The 16,242-nt window shown below is 39.9% G+C and overlaps 1 protein-coding gene across 2 annotated transcripts; it reads right to left on the bottom strand.

Moving 5' to 3' along the window:
* Positions 1-1,037: 1,037 nt before the first annotated feature.
* nr2f1a (nuclear receptor subfamily 2, group F, member 1a) lies at positions 1,038-9,363 on the bottom strand. 2 transcript variants are annotated; one of them, XM_041998990.1, is made up of 3 exons: positions 8,094-9,363; positions 6,125-6,649; positions 1,038-2,270 (listed from the first exon to the last, which is right to left on the bottom strand). In XM_041998990.1, the coding sequence occupies exons 1-3, from the start codon at positions 8,524-8,526 to the stop codon at positions 1,996-1,998; spliced, it is 1,233 nt and encodes a 410-aa protein (XP_041854924.1). In that variant the 5' UTR covers positions 8,527-9,363; the 3' UTR covers positions 1,038-1,995. The 2 variants fall into 2 exon arrangements, with proteins under 2 accessions (XP_041854924.1, XP_041854923.1); XM_041998989.1 differs by having other exon boundaries at positions 6,125-6,652; positions 8,094-9,358.
* Positions 9,364-16,242: the final 6,879 nt, after the last annotated feature.

Genomic DNA, 16,242 nt, shown 5'->3' with positions numbered 1-16,242 from the left:
TTGTCATTTGTGCAGTAAATGGAGGCAAGAAAGAGGGAAAGCACGCGCAGAGACAGACCAGTGCAAGGACAGAAACTCTGTGTAACCCATCTAACACATTGAGGACTTATCGATGTACTCATTACACTCTGAGTGTATCAGGCAAACCAAGGCCACATCTCATTCTGTCTCTGTCTCTCTCTTTTCCTCTCACATACACGCACACTCTCTCACACACAGAGACGTACACTTGATTTCCTTCTAACACGTTTCTCCTCTCATTTGTCTCAGCATTGGCTCCATGGTCTCTCTTCCTCCCTCCCTCTCCTTCCTCCCATCCATTCCCACACAATGCATCACACTCGGTGTTCCTATCGACTGGCTTACATGCTGTAAAATACATTTTCCAGATTGATCACGCATATCACAGCAGCTTTGCAGCGGGGCCTAACCCTTTTGCCAAATGACGCCCACATCAATACTGAAGCATGCAATGCGCTATCAAGGCAGAGTTTTTAAGAACGAGATTTGGGAGGAGGGAGGGGGTGGGGGTATTGTTTGGTTTGTTGAGAATCACCTTGATTAAGCCAAGGGAGGAAGGATAGAGGTGGCTCTGTGGTGCGCAGGCTTCCCTTGCTGTCTGGGAAAAATATTAAACATTAATGGGCTCACAGACTGGTACAGAACTCACTGCTGTAGTTCCTCACGTATTGTCTCCCTTTCTTTGTATCCGCAATGCCAGTTATGTCAGTGGGTCTTTTAAAAATGTAAGATGTGCGTCTGTTGTGTAATTACCAAAGTTAATCCCGTGCACCACCTCGTTTTTCCAGGTAAGAGAAGCGAGCACAGTATTAAGAATTATGTTTCCAACCTGGTAACTGCAGGCATCTCTTGCCTTTTCTTTCTTTCTTTCTTTTTTTTCTTTCTTTTTTTTTTTTTTTTTTTTTTTACAGAAGCCAAAAGATCACATAGAGCAAATAGATCTCATCTGTTGGTGTAAAATAAGTCAGAATACCTTAATATTTGCGCCCAGGAAAATGCTTGAGAATGACACATCATTGCCTATTTCTTTTTTTTAATAGTACAGTCACCATCACACAACTTCATCAACCGACCCTTCTGCAAAAAGCTGCATCATGGAGCTGAATTGAAGGAGAATTGAAGGCAACAACCAATAAAATTCAAGAAACAATGAAAATTTTCAAGACGAAACAAACAAAATGTATTTGAAATGATATATTAAAAGTGCTTTTGATTTCATGTCTCTCCTCTTTGATGATCGACTCCACACGCACCCATGGCCCGGGGAAAAGGCGCCCCAGACGTCCTGGAGTAAAAATGTCAGTAAAAATGTCCTGGAGGTCAGTTTGCTGCTGTTGCAGGTCCATCGTATCAATTGGGAAAAAGTTCAACCATCAGTGGTGATACTGTCACAGCGATTAGACTGTTTCTTATTTGTCTAAATTTCTTTATTTTTCTGTTTTAAATTCTCACTTCAATTTTAATTCTTGGAGAACATAGCTTCGACAACATATATCGCACTCATTATAAGAAGCAAAAGGTTATATCAAAAAATTATTAGTATAGAATCACAGAAACCCTGGTTTAGAACCAGAAAAAATACAAAACAGAGAGGTACATAGACACAGGACAATTCTTATAATTGCTTGGAAACATTATTTTCCCGCTAAGTCTTGATTCTTTTTTCTTACTGCGCATATGATGTTTTTCATTTTATTTGTATTTTTTACAAAAAAGGAAAATAAAGACTAGTATTTTACAAAATGGAGAGTATTGTTCTTGAAGATGAGGGTGGATTTACACAGGTGTAAAGTCCAGTTCCAATATTTTTCTGTACATAATGTATTCCATCACAGTCCCAGAAGACAGAAAAAAAGTAATGTCTTCCAAGTTTCTCAGAAAAGGTCCTATATATAGTCTTCTTGATGGTAGATGGGGTGAGGGGTGTTGAATTTTGGTCCTTTTTCCTCTCTTTTTTCCTCATTCATATAAGGATCATTGGATGGACATGTAAGGCCAGTTGAAGCTGCTCCCGGATAATAGCATATCCCTGATGAGGGTTTCAATAGGAGTTTTACCTACCAAGCGGACGAAGAACAGCTGCTCGATTACCGAGGAGGAAACGGTGCGCAGAGAGGGAAGCCGCAGCAGGAGCTTGCCAAAGCGGCTGGGTTGGTTCGGGTACTGGCTCCTCACATATTCCTCCAGAGCACACTGGGATTTCTCCTGTAGGCTCTCGACGTGAGCAGCGTCGGACAGGCCGCAAGCGTCTGAGAAAAAAACCAAAACACTGTGGTTAGCATCATTAGTTCTGTAGCCCTTGAGTGTAGTACTTCGAAAAAAATTCAGTAAACCTGACTCTGACATGATAAAATTCAAGGTACAAGTACATAAAAAAAGAAAAAAAAGAGAAAAAATGTATATATATATATATATATATATGGTGACCAAGCCAAGATTGCAGAGAGGTGCATCTGAGGAGAAACAGTGATATCAGAGGCTACACACATGCTATTTTCCCCCTACAATTATTCATAAAGACAAACAAACTCCAGTTACATTGTTGGTGAATTCACAGATATTTCCTTGACACTTTTCGAATACAAAGCCACATGGTCAATTTTTGTGTCAAGTCAGCTCTGTCAAGCACACACCTTGCCATACCGAATTTACGTCCTGTAAAATCTCGCTGGTTATCATTCAGCACCCGCCATTACGCGTTATTGACAATGTGGAATGAACAAACAGGCTGCCCAAACATGCTACATCACACTGAGCGAGTGGGACTGTCATACAGAGTAAACAGGGGACTTTCTGCTGGAGTAGGGGATGCACAACTCAGTGGAGGGTATCGTTGCCTGTCCTGACAACAATCAACAAGAATATAGAGCTAAATGTCAGAGTTGTAGTCGCGCAGAGTGAGAAGTGATGGGGTAGCAAAGCAGAGGCGAACAGTAGGCTACGGACCCAAAGGCCGCTGCTCTTTATGCCTGGAGTCTGGGGATTCAAGTATAAGGCAACGTAAACGGCACTGATGAATCTGAAATTACACTGGATGTAATGTGACCTAATTACTCTGCAGTAAGCTGTTAAGTGATTTCGCTGCTCTTGTCTCCATAGACCACTCTTGGCCTGTTTTTCCGTATAGCCTATAGGACAGGTCGCTGAAAGCAATCAAATTTATTAGAGGAGGTGAAGTCAATAGTCAGAGAACAGCGACATAAATGCCAGAAAATGAGCAGGCGAGACGGGCTGAGTGTTCACTGGTGAGTTTTGAAGTCACGCTTCTATATAGACAAAAGCGTATGAGGCTTGTTAGTGTCTTACGTGTTTTTGTCTGTTGTAAAAGGACCGTTTTATTCCACCCAAGCAGAGCATGCGTCTTAAAGTGCTGTAAACGCAGCAGCGTAACCGCTGGCATGTATGGTCCCATAAGAAGTGTGAGCAGTCATCAGAAGATTCTGTTTTGAGCTATGGTTCATTAGAAACTATACATTAAAGAGACCTGCCGTTTTCAAGCGCTAGAGGACAGAGGCTTTAAAGCATATCCTTAATTTCTCAGTGCTATAACTCAATATGGCCAGATACAATAACCTTATGAACCCAGGGTCAACGCTGAGATCTCAGGGTGATTTACTGTGACCTTTGTCCGACCGATCAGAGCCCCATGTATGCAAATCCCTTTGGATAAACGCTGAGTGTCTCTTCTAAAATATACAACAATCGATACGTTTTAATTAATTACATTTATAAAGTTCTAAAAAATATAATAAAATATACAAATAAAAAAACGACATAGCAGCTACTTGAGATTAATTTTCCAAATACTTTTGGAATAATGTATGGAATCAACGCTCTGCAGAAAATATGCAGCAGCTGAATGCATGCACCAAGAGAAAGCTGGTCAAAGACACCCAACAGATCTCCATAAGGCCTCTCTGTAACCACTGCACCCCACAACCTCAATAGGCTAGGATATGATAGCAAAGCTTCCAGATCCAAACAATTATTTATGATAGTTAGCAAAAGCACACGGTGCTGTATGCATACGTGGATAAGGAGTTAATATAAGACAATGATATAGATCTGTGGTGAAAATAGTTTACCCAGGCCACCATTATTTATGCATCAAATACTGACAAGGCTGGTGTTATTAAAGGCAAACAATCCGCGCTGATCTTGGCAAAGTGCCACGTGACTTTCTATAGCCGACTTCAGTTTTTAGCCAATCACAAATGATCTGTTAGAAAACAAGGGAGATGTTAATGTGTATATGGAGTTTTTCTGGGTAATCTGGGGTAAACTGAATAGAAAGATATGGTCAGATATGTCAAATAATAGCACAGCACACAGCTACAGTTACAGGACGAGCAGGCTAATTGTATATAAAGTAAGTATAAAACCATGCTACGTTAGACAAAAGTAGTAGCTATCTGATAAAAAAAAGTATTATATGTGTTAAAATAAAAATAATTTGTAAGAATATTTAGTCAGAACGCTGTCAAACTTATCAACTTGTAAAACCCCAAAACTGAGCTGCAATTATGGTTTTTGAAAATAAAAATGTAAACTTTTATGAAATCATCTAACTGTAGGAAAACGTGTAAGATGAAAATAAAAACATATATACATAAATAGTAATGTTGAAATTTGTTTAGATTGAAATACAATTTCTAAATTCATATTTATTAATATAGTAAATATTGATTTTTGATAATTTTTCCAATTTATGTAATTTAAGACTATATTACAATATATTGAGTTTTTAAATAGCATGAGCAATTACTGAAGTAATAATAATATAATATAATATAATATAATATAATATAATATAATATAATATAATATAATATAATATAATATAATATAATATCAGAAAGTTGTAATTTAATATAATAAAAAACTGTAAAGATAAGTACAAATAATTCCTAAAATATTTTAAAAGAGCAGTGTAACATCTCTCTATAATAGTTATGCCGCTTTCTAGGGATACTGAAACAACCCATTATCTCAACATAAAATCAAACCAGAGAATCACAGGTAAAACTGATTATTCTATCTTAAACGTGTCCAATTATAGGTTGTGTAAGTTTTTTCCTAGAATTTTGTAATGGGCCAAATATGAGAACACTGAGGTCAAAACTTTGAGGAAAGTTAAGAGGTAGTTTTGGGGCCTGTGAAGGAGTTTAGACTTTCCCTTTTTTCCCCCATAATCACCAGACTCCCATGACATAACGGGCCTAATGGCACTAAGCGTACACTGCTGACTCCAAAATAGCAACTAAATTACGCACCGAGAGTAAATAAGGACATTTAGGACCTTGCCCTAGTCAGCCATCAATTAAGCTATCAACAATGTAGGTTACTTTTAAAAACTGCTGCTGATTACTTTTCAACGCTGTGCGACAGGAGAAACTATCCTCAGTAACTAAGAAAATTAATAGGTCAGCTAAGATTAAACTACTAATAACTTGTGTTATTAAGTGCTGCTCTGTGTCCTACAGAGGCGATGCACTAGCACACGAGTCAACTTCCATCAGCTTTTTTTGATCTCAGTCTGTTAGGGATTATTTCCTGCCCCCGAAGACATGTGTTTGTGCACGAAAAACAAGGATAAAAGCATGCAGCGACACTCATAAATGCATCAGCTGTCATATATCACCAACTGACAGACTATTTCATCTTTACGCTCAATTATTTGACACCTGTTCCAAAATTTATGGGCGCGAACAATCTCAGTTTCGGTTCAGTTATTTAAAAAAGTTTAGAACGTAAGATTATGAAACATTTATCATGAGATTGTAAATTATCTTCGTTTTAAAAGGATTTGAACGGAGAGATACTCTTAAAGAGCTGATGCACTCACTCAATCTGGATTTGTTTACACGTCTTATGCTGCGGCTACAACTGACATGGGAATGCATGTAAGTGGATATGAAGCAAGCTGCTGACAAAATATCTTTTTTCCCACGGCAACAAAAACATCTCCAACACTCAGATATGTGACTAGCCGATACCTGACAGCCATATTCTTTATGCCACTGTGCTTTGCCCTCTGAGCCTCCCTCGAACCACCAGAACTAGGCCTCGTATGATTATGGACATGTTTCTATGTGTCACCTACCTGATGTAAAAAGCACGATGGCCTTCAGGCAGCTGTACTCTGCCGAGTCTACGTGCAGGGTCTTAAGCTTCTCCACTTGTTCCTGGAAGATCCGGATGTGATCCATGAAAGCCACGACGCGGTCCGCGGACATCGGGGAAGCGTGGAGGCCCGCCGCGGCGAGCAGAGGGGCCACATGCAGAGGCATGGAACACTGAGCCGCGTTAAGCACAAACAACTCGCTCCACGTCAGCCTGAGAAGGGACACCTGGTCGGTGATCTGCAGGTCGGGAAAGAAAGGGATGTTTCTCGCCCACTCCACGGCGCTGAAGAGCAAGCGAGCCGCCAGCTCGCAGATGTTCTCGATGCCCATGATATTGTTGGGCTGCATGCACTGGCTCCCGTACCGGGACGTCGGGTAAGGTTCTGCCCGCAGCAATAACGAGATGTATCCGGACAGATAGCAGTGGCCATTCAGAGGGTCCCCGTTCGTCAGCGCGTACTGGCCTGGGTTCGGCTGGGTTGGAGGCATTCGTCCTCGCTGAACCGCTGACAAAAAGAAAGAGAAAAAGAGGAAATGTGCATCCAGGACTCATAAACATTGTCCACGAGCACTACAGCCGCTACGAAAGGTACAACTAGCGTGTTTCTTCTCAGTAAAACGGCATGCACTTAAAAAACAACTCAACAGGCTTTTCTAAAGATACTGTGATCGCAAAACTGAAATATTATAAAGCAAAACATTCTATGTACCACATAAGGATTTAATTAAAACAGGTTTGCTTTGTCCCTCAGTCTTCCCCTGTATTTACAAAATTGTATTTAGCAGAGTTACACGTACATGAAAACACATTCACTCTGATACACGAAACATATATATTATCAGTTACCCAGGATCAGATTTGACCATATTTACTATTTTGGATATTTCAAACGTGTCATTACACATTAATTTCTACATTATATTTTTATGGTGCTTTAGTTATTTACATAATTCTTAATGGTGGTCAAACGTGCTACAAATATGATAGATAATTATCATTAAATCCAATCTTATGTATAGATTTAGCCTAAATCAAAACGTCATCTGGGAATAAAAGGAATTCAAGAAGTGTTTAATACTGAGAATAAAATATCAACGCAAGTCAATGCATAAGATACAGGGTTGTAATGAGCACTGCAAATATTCTTGTATTGAGGGATGCCTGCATAAATTGGAATCAAACACTTGACACAGAGAGGAAAGTTACGGCCTGTAATGCAGCAAGCAAAACAATGAACCATGAACAACTTCAGGGACATTATTTAGTGTGTTTGAGATGTCTAGTCAGCACTAGGAGTCACAAAGAGACGACTCTGTAGTGTGTTCATTTTACATTTACACACACATGGGTCACAAATCCTTCTGTACAATTATGAATTAGAAAGCTTACTTATGGGACCGTTAGGGATGGGACCATTAGCCTTGCACTGTACACACACACACACACACACACACACACACACACACACACACACACACACACACACACACACACACACACACACACACACACACACACACTCACACAGAGACACGCACCCAAAACACATACACACACTCACATAGAGACATGCATGCTCATACATATACAAACATCCGCTATTCTGCACTAACGCTCTGTAAGATAGAATTGTTGGACCCACTGCCTTTTGCTTGAAAATAGTGGAGTTTAGATTACAAGAAAAAAAGAAATAAAAGGGTAAACTAGACGAGCCGCTTTGTTCAGGCGACGTACATTCACAAGCATAGCTGCTGTGGCTCTACTGGCCTTTTACCCCCTCTCATAGAGACAGAAAGACGAACCATTCATGCAAACATCCCTCAAAAACATGGATGGAGTCTGCAGTATGCCCAACCATAAAGCCTGTGACCTTAATGCAACATGGCAGCCCTGTACGCCTGCTACTAGGATGCATGATCATGAGTGGGCTTTAAAAATATATTCACCTTCCCGCCGCATTCCCACTTTTAAACACTTCTTCAGCCGGCAGTATTGGCACTGATTTCGGTGGTGCTGGTCAATGGGACAGTTCCTATTAGCACGACATGAGTATGTTAAGTTCCTCCGTACACTCCTCTTGAAGAAACTTTTGCATCCCTCGCAGGTGAACTGGCCATAGTGTTTGCCGCTCGATTTGTCTCCGCAAACCACACATTCAATATGCTGTTGACTCTGTCCAGAATTTTGACTCCCCTTGTCCCCGGCGGTCCCCGGCGTGGACGGGGGTCCCGGTTGGCTGGGGGTCTGCGGAGTGTGCGGCGCCGCCGATGCCGCTTGCTGCTGCTCCCTCGCCGGCTGAGCAGCTGGATTGGGGCCGCTCGGAGGTCCTCCGGCCACGTCTTCCTGCGGATCTCGCCAGACGCTAACTACCATTGCCATATCTCGGCCCCGGAAAGTGCTATAAAGCGAAATGATCGCCGATGTCTATGAAGCGTAGATGAGAGGGGGGAAAAATGTGATCTCAAAAGACGGGGCAGTGCAAAGTCAAATCGGAGCACGCAATCTCATGTGGGATAAGAAGGGGAGTAAACGCGATCAATACATTCAAAATACAGGAGGGCGACTAAATAGGCACCCGATCAGGATATGCAAGTATCGGGAGGCCAGTTCCAAGGTAAATTGCAGTCAGCCATTCAGGAATCCCTAATCTTGTAGGAAAACCAGAGTCCAGGCGTAATTGCAGTTAGATATAAAATAGCCACAAAGGAAAGGTAGGAGCGATTCACATGGACGCAGGAACTGGTGAAAAAAGGAGGAGAAGAAGAAGAAGAAGAAAAAAAAAAAAAAAAGAAAAACCTTTTGCTGGAAAGACACGCGATCCAAAGTGCTGCGGAGATAAATTCCTTTCTTTCCCTTGGTCCTTTACACTCCCGTCTTCGTCGTATAGGAGGGGAGGAAAAACTGAAGAGCTGGAATTTTACATCTATATTCTTAAATAAACCTCATCATCTCGCCAAGCAGCGAAAGAAAACCGCGTCGCCGAATGAAGTGCCCATGAATAGTTTCACCTCTCTCCAGCAGGAAGAATGGAGATACGAAGAGAAAAAGATAAAAAAAGAAGAAGAAGAAAAACACCAACTACTAATAGAATATGCAAGAAGGAGAGACCCAAAAATGAATGCGCTTAAACGGGAGGACCAGCAGAGCAATGTTTCCGAAACGGGGGATCTGCGCGAATGTCTGTATATAGTGAACTTTGACACTACTATTGAAACTGACACGTTTCTATGGAGATCGCTGCGCCTTATATGGTGCTCATGTCAAGGAGCCAAGAGAGGGGCTGCTGGAGACTGATAATCAAAGGCGACTGACTGGCCAGAGCCCTGCATAGAGGAGGAGGAGAAGAGGAGAGGGGGGAATAGAGGGAGAGAGAAAATGGGAGGCTAAGGTTATAGCCAAGCCCTCTCTTTCTCTCCATTGGTTAGAGTCCCGTTCCGTTTATTCACTGCAAAAAATGTCCATCTCGATGACTCATTTTGTCTCGTGTTCAAAAATATAAATATATTTTTTTCGTAAAATGAAGTGGAAAATATAAAGCAGGTTACAGAGTTTTCCCGTTTTCGACTACAATACGAGTCTTTAACAGATTTTACTTAGATAAATTATTCCATTAAAGCTTAAGCTGCTTGGAGATTCCGTTAAAAAAATGACAGACAATGTGAATTTATAGGTGATAGATTTGACATTGTTAACATGTCAAAGCATATCACTCCAAATAGATTCAACCAACCGACTTGGCATATCGAAGATCTCCTGACTCGAAGCTGAACCGGGTGATCTGTAGCGAGGGATATTTTTTGTAGTGTAGCCATCTACCACTGGAGGGGCTGGGGTGGGGTGGGGGGGCTTTGACAGGCACAATTTACATTGAGCTCGCCCCGCGCTGCTATTTACTTTGAAACCTGATTAGTATGGGCCGTCTATTGTCACCAAAAAGAGGAAGAAACCCTGGATAGAATAGCGAAAAAAAGCGGGGTAAAAGCAAGGGGGGACAAAGCTTTTACACACGACAAATAAACCAAAAGCTGTGCGCAGCGGAGAAAGGGTGATTCTGGCTCAGAAATTCCCCAAAGTTTCACCATGGTTTGTCTCGGACCGTTATCTTTATTATAAAACAAACGGATGTCTTTGCTGGTTTTAATGGGATTTATATTCTCATACGTTTTGTCCTTGCCGTGCGCATTGCGGTAGATCGTCGTCTGTTATCGGCACAGTCTGACTCGTTAAAACTTACTGTTTAGTTTTAAACCAGTTTAGAACAGGGAGGGAATGTCACTGGGAAAAGCTACGCACAGAAGAATTCTTACAGCATACCAACGGGATGCACCGCAGCATAAGAAAAAATCTGTCAAATTACAGCAATATGTGACATTTACAATATCATGTAGTCTCCACAATCACTGGGCTGGTGTCACGTTATGTCTTAATAATGACAGAAATTCAAAATCAAGTGAAGTTACCGGGAATTTGCGTGGGGGATTCCGTTTTTTCTTTCTTTTTTTTGTATCAGCTTTTCTGCAGGCTTTCTACCTCTACAACTCAAAAATGTCTGGATCGCGCTGCCATCTAGCGTACATTGTACAATTACAACCTCATTTTAATGTATGTACAAGTCATCAAATATACATTTTAAAAAACTTAAAAACTGATCTTAAAAATTAAATAGGTCTGAAAAGGTAACGTTAACTTTCCATTTTCAGCACCTGAAAGGACAATCTTATTTTTTATGTTAAGGTCAACTGATGAAGACAGAAAACTTTTAAAGAATATAAATAAATTGGCTGCTCTACAACAAATTAAAAAATAGTCCTGCATTAATTCTAACAGCATGACTTATGAACGGGACATAAAACTAAACCATGTGCGTAAATCGTGTGCAAATACATGCCATGTTGGAAATGAATATCTTCTCTAATTTATCTGAACAATATCTTCGTATCCATATTTTGAAGCACACAGACAAGAGGACATAATCGAGTGTTAATATTCAAGTGTCCTCTTTGAAAACACATAGGAGGGATGGGTTGTTTTTCTTTTCTTCTTTTTTTCCCTGTAACTATTCAACAGGAGAGCTCTCTCGCCCGTCCCTGTCTCGGACACTCGACTGAAACTCCCCGGCCATGTCTCCAGCTCTTTGAAAAGGTGAAACCAATAAGATTAAATCGGACAAAGATTTTTTTCTCCAAGTGTATCATTAAGATTTAACTCCGCACGCTGCGGTCCGCAGGAGAAGAGGAGAAGAGAGTGAGACAGACAGCGAATGGGAGCAGGGTAGAGACTAATAGAAATTTGGGAAACGACAAGAGAAAGAGGAGAAAGTGGACGGCAGGATATTAAAAGAAGAAGCACATGCAGCGGCGGACGTTTAGCAGTAGAGGAGCAGCTTTGGAACTGGATAAAACCAGCCACCTATAAGGCAAGTACACTTTTTTTCTTTTAATTTCTTACTTCTCTAACTCGCGGCTCTAAATGCAGGTTTGAATTCTTCGAGTCATGCCACATGACCGTTTAGTTCAAAGCATGCACAAGACCCGGGTCGTGTCAGAGTCGCAACTTTCCAACTTTGTGGATACCTGCATCCCTTCTCCATATTATCATAGATTATTGAAGCTCGTTTCCCTGTCTTCCAGCGATCCCCACCGATTTGTACATCCGATAGTAATAATGTTGTTAAAGGCTGTCGATGTACTACGGGATGTGGGAGCCCTTCTTCGCACGTCCCGTGAACTTCACCTGCAAGCCTATTTGTTGGATGAACACATAATGAAAAGATCGATAGCCGTCTGTTTGTCTCACAGATAGTGTCATCGGATTAAAGGGCTGACCAATAAGAACAGACGTTACCCATCTTTTAAACTATTTCTGATGCGGCAGTTTAGGCAGAATAGCTACTGGGAGATGCAAATGTTAGATCCGTGCTAAATTTCCAGCGCACCGAGAGCACGTTATGTGTCGGAAAAGGCTGCAGTGAGGAAATGTAAGATGACATGCATTGTGATTTATCAAAGCAGCATTATTGATGTGAAGGGACTGCACTGCAATGTAGGCCAGGTTAATTTATTCCAGGACAAAGCGCACGTCAATAAGCTTTGTTAAATAACTTAACATAGTACATTTAATTTAATCCTGCATGTCCAAACAAAGTTCATGCTAATTAACAATTTTACATAAACTATGTAAGATTTTTTTATGCCCAATATTTAAGTTTTTATGTTTTGATTTATACAGAAAAATACGTTTGTTGCTATAAAATATAAACGAAGTGGAAATCGTATAAGGAAAAAAATAATCCCATTATTAAACATGTCATTCATTTATGCAATATAGAGCATATCTTACATACCCTGCAAGATAATGCCTTGCTTGTCAACAATGGTGTTGGGATAAAGCGGATGAATATTTTAAACAAAACTGAATACACCAAAATAGTAGATTACCAATTTCCCCTGCATGACAGTTTAGTCAAAGGATCACGTTTAAAAATTCATAAAGATGGGAAACACATTGCAGTTTTGCTAAATCTGATCAATATGATGTTCTTTTAATAAGGCTCGAGAAATGCAGCCTTAATGCAACTAAAACCAACAAGCAGTACAATCAGTTGGGAAAACACTGAGGTCACAAGTGCAAGCCACCCCAATAAAACAACAGATGACAACAAAACTAATTTTAGAGCATTTCAGACGATGCAAACGGATGTAGAGACTTATAAATGATCGAGGGTCTATTTATTATTGATTCAGTGTAATCACATCAGGGTTATAACCAAAGCATACAGTCAATAAGACATTCTATGGGCTGAGAGCCTCATTCCCTTTTTCAGGGCCCTCTGCTCCAAACGACTCCTGTGTAGAAAGAAAGGTTATGTTTGTGGATGTCGAACTAAGGCTGAAATCTGCGGCTTTAACACCTATTTGAAAAATAAAATTGCTCAACAACTAAAATGAAGTAACTGATTTATGAGTGGAAGCATGGTTGTCCTGACTGTCTGAATACACAGCCATTAGTAATCATATTGAGAGCAAGGAGCAGCAATAAAGCTGCCTTATAACTTCCAACTGTGAGTCTGCAAAAAAGGGAAAAGTTCGCCAAAAGGGTCATTTAATTGATAATGATGTTCGGATAGAGAACATATTGCTTTTACACTGGTCCAAAAACTATTAGCAAATCTAATTGTTTATATATGTTCTTACTTGATACATATTAATTAAAAGATTATTAGTAAGAGGCCACAGAGCTTCGCACTTGTAGTTATAAAGGTTGTGTTGCTGCAGAGGTGTGATTTTAACAATAAATAAGGACAAAACTTAGAATAATTATTAATTTTTGTGCAAATTGCCTTATTTATTTTCTGTCATGTAAACAGTAACCATGGACATCGATCTGCGTTGTTTCAAGTAGGCAACAAACATTAACACCCCCCCCCCCCCCCACACACACACACACACACTCGTAATTAAACCTAAATTAATCAAATCTAAAATTACCTTTACATCTGTGAGTTGTCAGAAACCGAGTTTTGACCTGATTTTTGTCATTTGGAAAACTGTAATAGTACACCTTATCAGCGTGTAGTTGCTAAACAAACAGCACACAGTTATATACATAACAAACAATAATCTAAAATGGTAAGTCCCCCCCCGGCAAAAAAAAAAAAAAAAAAAAAAAAAAAAAAAAAAGGGAGGAGGGGGGGGTCTAACACTTTTTTACGTTTGAATTGGAGGTTTTGTTGCTTTAAGTGGTGGTGTGATGAGGGGGAGAAGGGGATGAAGGGTAGGGACTGGAGGGCGTAAGGGGCTTCTTTTTTTGTCCAAATCTGATCCCCAAATTATTCTGGGGGCTCAGATTGGTGTGAAAAGGACGAAAAGGTCACTTGAAATCGCCTTTTATCCGATTGCTTTCCCCCCCTATGGATCAGCAACTTTCAATAGACATAATCTAATTGCTCTTAATGGAAATGCCATCCGTGAGAAATTGTGGGAATATCCCAGACCACATTGGCTGAACATTTAACAGGTAACAACAACTCACAAAATGTTGTTTATTAATTGTACAAACTAAATAGCCTTAAAATTTCTCTGAACATTGAAAGTTAAAATTTTAGAAACCAACTGATGCAAACACCAATCTCCCATATATATATATATATATATATATATATATATATATATATATATATATATATATATATATATATATATATATATATATATATATATATATATATATTCCGGATTTTATCAGCAAATATGTTTATTTATATATATTGCCATAATATTTTAATATGGACTGAGATTTGCTCTCTCAGTTTTTCCACGTAAAGAATGAAAATGTTTTTCCAGATTTTTTGTGTCCCCGACTACAACTGAAAACAATAACTACAACGACTCTCCCAATTAGACTTGAGGTTGGAGCTAAGTTAGAGGCACTGTCACTTTATGCTATGGGCATGGCTTTATTGCTCACTAACCGTCATTTCTTTGGAGTCTATGTGCTAATTACTTTGGATGGTCCCAGAGACGGAGATTATAAATCCATTAGCACTGAAACCCTCGTGGTTCCACAGTGCAAACACTGTAATTTTGTAGTGCACCCAAAAACCAAACTTTAAATACCAGAGGCTACAGGAGGAGAAGCAGATTTTCAGCAGCGTGTGTAGCTACTTCTCCGGGATCTAGTGAGAATGAAAGTCAGCGTATCAATCAGCAACTAAGCCGAATACACAGAGTAACTATCAGAAGGGGTTGTGACTGTCAATGGCCCCGAGTTAGGCTTAAAGTTTCTATTACTTTGTCAGCTTTATGCAACATTGTAATCTTAAATGATCAGCCCCATTTTAATATTGTGAGTCCTATTTTGAGGTGAGTTTAGGAACTAATTTTGTCTCATTCCCCAGGTGCCTGTCAAATATCCAGGGAGCGATGCAGCCTTAAGGAATAAAGTGGATGAAAACAAGACTTAATACCTGTTTGACTGCGCTTAAGGAGGGCAACGGAAAAAGTGAGCTGAACGAGGGTGCGCGAAGGCATCTAACCTTTAAAGTAATTTATTTCAGGAAAACCGGGGGGCAAAGGTGGAATTCTTGAGAAATTCAACAAGGATAAGGGAGCTTTAGGAATTCTGCACGCAGATTACCTTTCATCCCATCCTCACATTATCCGACAACACACCGTAGAAATATAGTTAAGCGACAGAAGAGCGAGATTACCCTCCGACACAGAAGAAGAGTGTAAAAGCGTTTTTAATAAGTGCTGCGATTATTTGGGAAGCGAACAAGAAAAGAAAAAGAAAGAGACAGTAGGAGAACAGAGAAGGGGGGAGGTGGGGGTCATCAAAGTGGAGAGGAGTGTTTTCCCGTGAGCCTGAAAGGGGGTGGGGGGTTAAAAAAGATGTCATAACTCACCGTTCAGTGTCCTGTCACTGTCAGAGCAGTGTAGTGTGAAGTGGGCTCACATAACAACAGTTTATACACATTTTCATGCTGGCAGTGACGTTTACAGTGAATAAATTCACATTAATAACGAAAAAGATAAGAAAAGCTTTGAAGATAAATCATTTCACCTTTGGAGACTTAAAAAAAAAAAGAAATTTAGATTGTTAAGTATCAAATTCAGCAACACTGGGCTATAATTTACCAGACTTTGGTTCAACTTTTGGGTTGTTTATGTTTTGGAGTGTATCTAAATGAGTGACATGATATTAAGACTACACTATATCCCCCCATTTATTCCCAAAACCAACTCACATTGGGGGTGCTGGAGCTGAGAATGACTGCCATACTGGTGCATGGTAGTTTACAACAACCGACAGAAAACAGAAACCAATTCCTCAACTAACTCTGCTGAGCAGTTTGAGTGAAAGTTGGATCTTTCTGCTTGAAACAAACTGAAAAACTTTCCTGCAATAAATGAAGATAAAATGCAAAGTTTGAAAAAGTTTTACTTAAGTTTCAACCAGTCTTTCATAACCATGAAGCACTATAATGATTTTAAAATTTTGACATAGTTGCAATGCAGAATAAATAAATAAAACATTTTAGATAGCCTATAATACCTATTAAATTATGTTCAAACTTAAAATAATCCCTAACTCTCT

The sequence above is a fragment of the Melanotaenia boesemani genome, chromosome 11, assembly GCF_017639745.1.
Source record: "Melanotaenia boesemani isolate fMelBoe1 chromosome 11, fMelBoe1.pri, whole genome shotgun sequence".
NCBI lineage: Eukaryota > Metazoa > Chordata > Actinopteri > Atheriniformes > Melanotaeniidae > Melanotaenia > Melanotaenia boesemani.
This window is presented reverse-complemented; position numbering and strand designations above follow the sequence as displayed.

Coding starts and splice junctions, on each gene's coding strand:
- nr2f1a (XM_041998989.1), bottom strand. CDS start 8,526: ATGGCAATGGTAGTTAGCGTCTGGCGAGATCCGCAGGAAGACGTGGCC. Junction 6,653..8,093: donor AGTGGGAATGCGGCGGGAAG/GTGAATATATTT, acceptor TCTTTTTGTCAG/CGGTTCAGCGAGGACGAATG. Junction 2,271..6,124: donor CATCGTGCTTTTTACATCAG/GTAGGTGACACA, acceptor TTTTTTTCTCAG/ACGCTTGCGGCCTGTCCGAC.